The sequence below is a fragment of the Tupaia chinensis genome, unplaced genomic scaffold (assembly GCF_000334495.1).
Source record: "Tupaia chinensis unplaced genomic scaffold, TupChi_1.0 Scaffold145304_1, whole genome shotgun sequence".
Taxonomy (NCBI): domain Eukaryota; kingdom Metazoa; phylum Chordata; class Mammalia; order Scandentia; family Tupaiidae; genus Tupaia; species Tupaia belangeri.
In genome coordinates, this window is record NW_006205165.1 from 712,862 (window position 1) to 713,149 (window position 288).

The following is a 288-nucleotide window of genomic DNA, read 5'->3' on the forward strand; positions in this document are numbered from 1 at the left end:
GCGCGTGGGGGTGTGTGTGTGGGCGTGTGTGTGCGGGGGGAGGAGAGCTCAGGTCCACTGGGTAGTAGAGGCAAGTTGCCCACGTTCGCTAACTTCCAGCCCGCGATGCCGCTCAACTCGGCCCCACAAGCCCTTCTCGCCTCCAGCCCCCGAAGAAAACCTGAGCTCGGTGGAGCTCTGGAGCCGGGACATCCCGATGCGGTCCGAGCGATTAGCAAAGGCGGTGGAAGCCAAGCTGGAGAAAGCGCGGGCGCGGGGAGATAAAGGTGTTGCTGTCTTCCTGGGAGA

At 63.9% G+C, this 288-nt stretch overlaps 1 protein-coding gene across 1 annotated transcript in view; it reads right to left on the bottom strand.

Annotated features, from left to right (window-relative positions):
• LOC102490898 (cbp/p300-interacting transactivator 1) overlaps positions 1-192 on the bottom strand; it is a 5,309-nt gene extending 5,117 nt beyond the window's left edge. Inside the window, exon 1 of the mRNA XM_027768060.1 lies at positions 84-192. Coding sequence (XP_027623861.1) covers positions 84-192 — 109 coding nt within the window. The remainder of the gene's footprint in view (positions 1-83) is intronic.
• Positions 193-288: the final 96 nt, after the last annotated feature.